We start from the raw sequence: 1908 nt of genomic DNA, 5'->3' as shown, positions 1-1908 counted from the left end.
TTCCTGCTGTTTGCAAGCATTGCTTACCACTTTGCTTATGTTGGAAGAAAAACTTGCAAAAAGAAGTATTTGTTAAATCTGCTTGCATCAGTTGCTGAACAACAGATATCTAGTGGTGGAGAAGTTACTAAAGCAACCAATTACCAGATGTGTCTGGTATTAGGACTTAAGCCAAAATCTAGCTGTGTTTTCTAATAATTAGGGTTGTTTTTGAGAAAATGCAATGAGCAGCTAACCTTATTCAGGGTAGTTCTGCCTGATGTGAGTAGCAAGAGGTCTGAATTGGAGTTTGTAGCTTCCATAAGATTGCAGTAAGATTCCATAGAATTGCATCAAGATTCCATTAGGAAAAGGATGAGGAAGAAAGCCTGGCATAACTCTTCTCTTTTACCTGTGGGATAAATGATTTATGTTTACAAGATCCCCAATGCTTTGTGCAGAAATAAGTGTGGTTTGGGTTTTCCACAGGAAACGCATTCACAGCCTGGAGACACTTGGACAAGTATTGCAAGAGGTAAGTGATACATCTTGCTGGACAAATTTTGATGGATTCATTCTTATTGTCACCATAGATCTACTTGCTCTAATTGTATATCACATCCTTCCTCCCTCTGATTGGCTTTGATATTAATTTGGTGTCCTGGAAAAAGGAAGATCATTAAACAGACAATTCAAGGATTAATCTTCCCCACTCTAGAGTTTAGTTTTTTAGATTTTTCTGGTTGTTTCCTTACAGCCAGCCCATATAGCATCCTACCAATAGAATCCTTGGTGTGCAAGTCGTTCTGATCAAGTTTGTGTCAGCTGTTCAATATTTTGTTACTGTTTCACTTGATTAGATATGCATGTAGTGTTGAAGTGCTGGATATGAGTGCTGAGTACCTAATACTTAGGGTGTTCTTGCTGAGTGGAGAGGAGAACTTGGTTAAAATTTGGTGAATTAAAAATTCATTTTAACTGTTATTTTAATAGTGGTTTAAAGATACCTGATGAGGCTGGTGGATCAAAACATGCCCTTGATAATATTCTTGATACTTGGATCTTTTCCTCTGAAGTCCTAACAAAACAAGAATCATAGGGAAAACTCTTCACCCATGGTTAGAACTGGCTGCTCATTTTCTTAATGTAGGTCATGATGACCAGTGATTACATTTTGTCCTTAAAACCACACAAGCAGTGTGGATTTTGTGTGCCTCACAAAAATGGGCACAGACCTGTGTGCACTTTCCATGTGGTTCTTGTTATTTCGATATTTAGGAGATGATGTGTATAATGAATGTCCTTTGTTGTCGTTGGTTTGAAAACAAGACATTGCAAGGCCATTCTGTCAAAAGGAATCTATTCAAAGATATGTTTCTTTTTAAATGCTTTCACAACTTTTTTTTCAAAGCTTTTAAAAATGTTTCACAGGAAAGGTTTGCATTTTGCTCTTAATTTCTAAATCTTTCTTTTCTCTGATTCACTATAATTCCTTATGAATTCCTTCTTGACAAAAAAATAACTTGTGAAATAACTTTTTTTTATAGATTTCCTTTACAACTGTGATGGAGAAGTAATCTGGAATTCTCACGCTGTCATTTCAAGAAGCATCAGAAAGCCAAGGAATGCCTCACCTCTTGCTGATCTTGGTTTTAAATGGAATAACAAGAAGATGCTCTTAGCTCAACTCTTTTTCACTGGTACCTACTGTCAGGCCTACGATGACTTCTTTGTAAAAATACCTCCTTTAATCATGTACACTCTTAAGTATTTGTTCTTCCAGTGTTTTCAGAACAAGCATTGTACAGCAAACCCTAAGGTACCTCAGTTCTTCAAAAATACAGGTGAAGAATATGTGCATGTTTTAACCCAAGCTACAACTTTGGAAGAAATCCAGAAAACCTGTGTGCAAGGCCAAGTTGGATGGAC

At 36.7% G+C, this 1908-nt stretch overlaps 1 protein-coding gene across 1 annotated transcript in view; it reads left to right on the top strand.

Annotated features, from left to right (window-relative positions):
• Positions 1 to 1622, top strand: part of CAPN10 (calpain 10) — an 11024-nt gene extending 9402 nt beyond the window's left edge. Inside the window, exons 11-12 of the mRNA XM_009072508.1 lie at positions 469 to 514; positions 1527 to 1622. Of these exons, the coding sequence (XP_009070756.1) occupies positions 469 to 514; positions 1527 to 1556 (76 nt within the window). The 3' untranslated portion in view covers positions 1557 to 1622. The remainder of the gene's footprint in view (positions 1 to 468; positions 515 to 1526) is intronic.
• Positions 1623 to 1908: the final 286 nt, after the last annotated feature.

Source organism: Acanthisitta chloris, unplaced genomic scaffold (genome assembly GCF_000695815.1).
Source record: "Acanthisitta chloris isolate BGI_N310 unplaced genomic scaffold, ASM69581v1 scaffold15880, whole genome shotgun sequence".
Classification (NCBI taxonomy): domain Eukaryota; kingdom Metazoa; phylum Chordata; class Aves; order Passeriformes; family Acanthisittidae; genus Acanthisitta; species Acanthisitta chloris.
The sequence above is the reverse complement of the archived record's forward strand: the minus strand, read 5'-3'. Positions and strand labels throughout refer to the sequence as shown.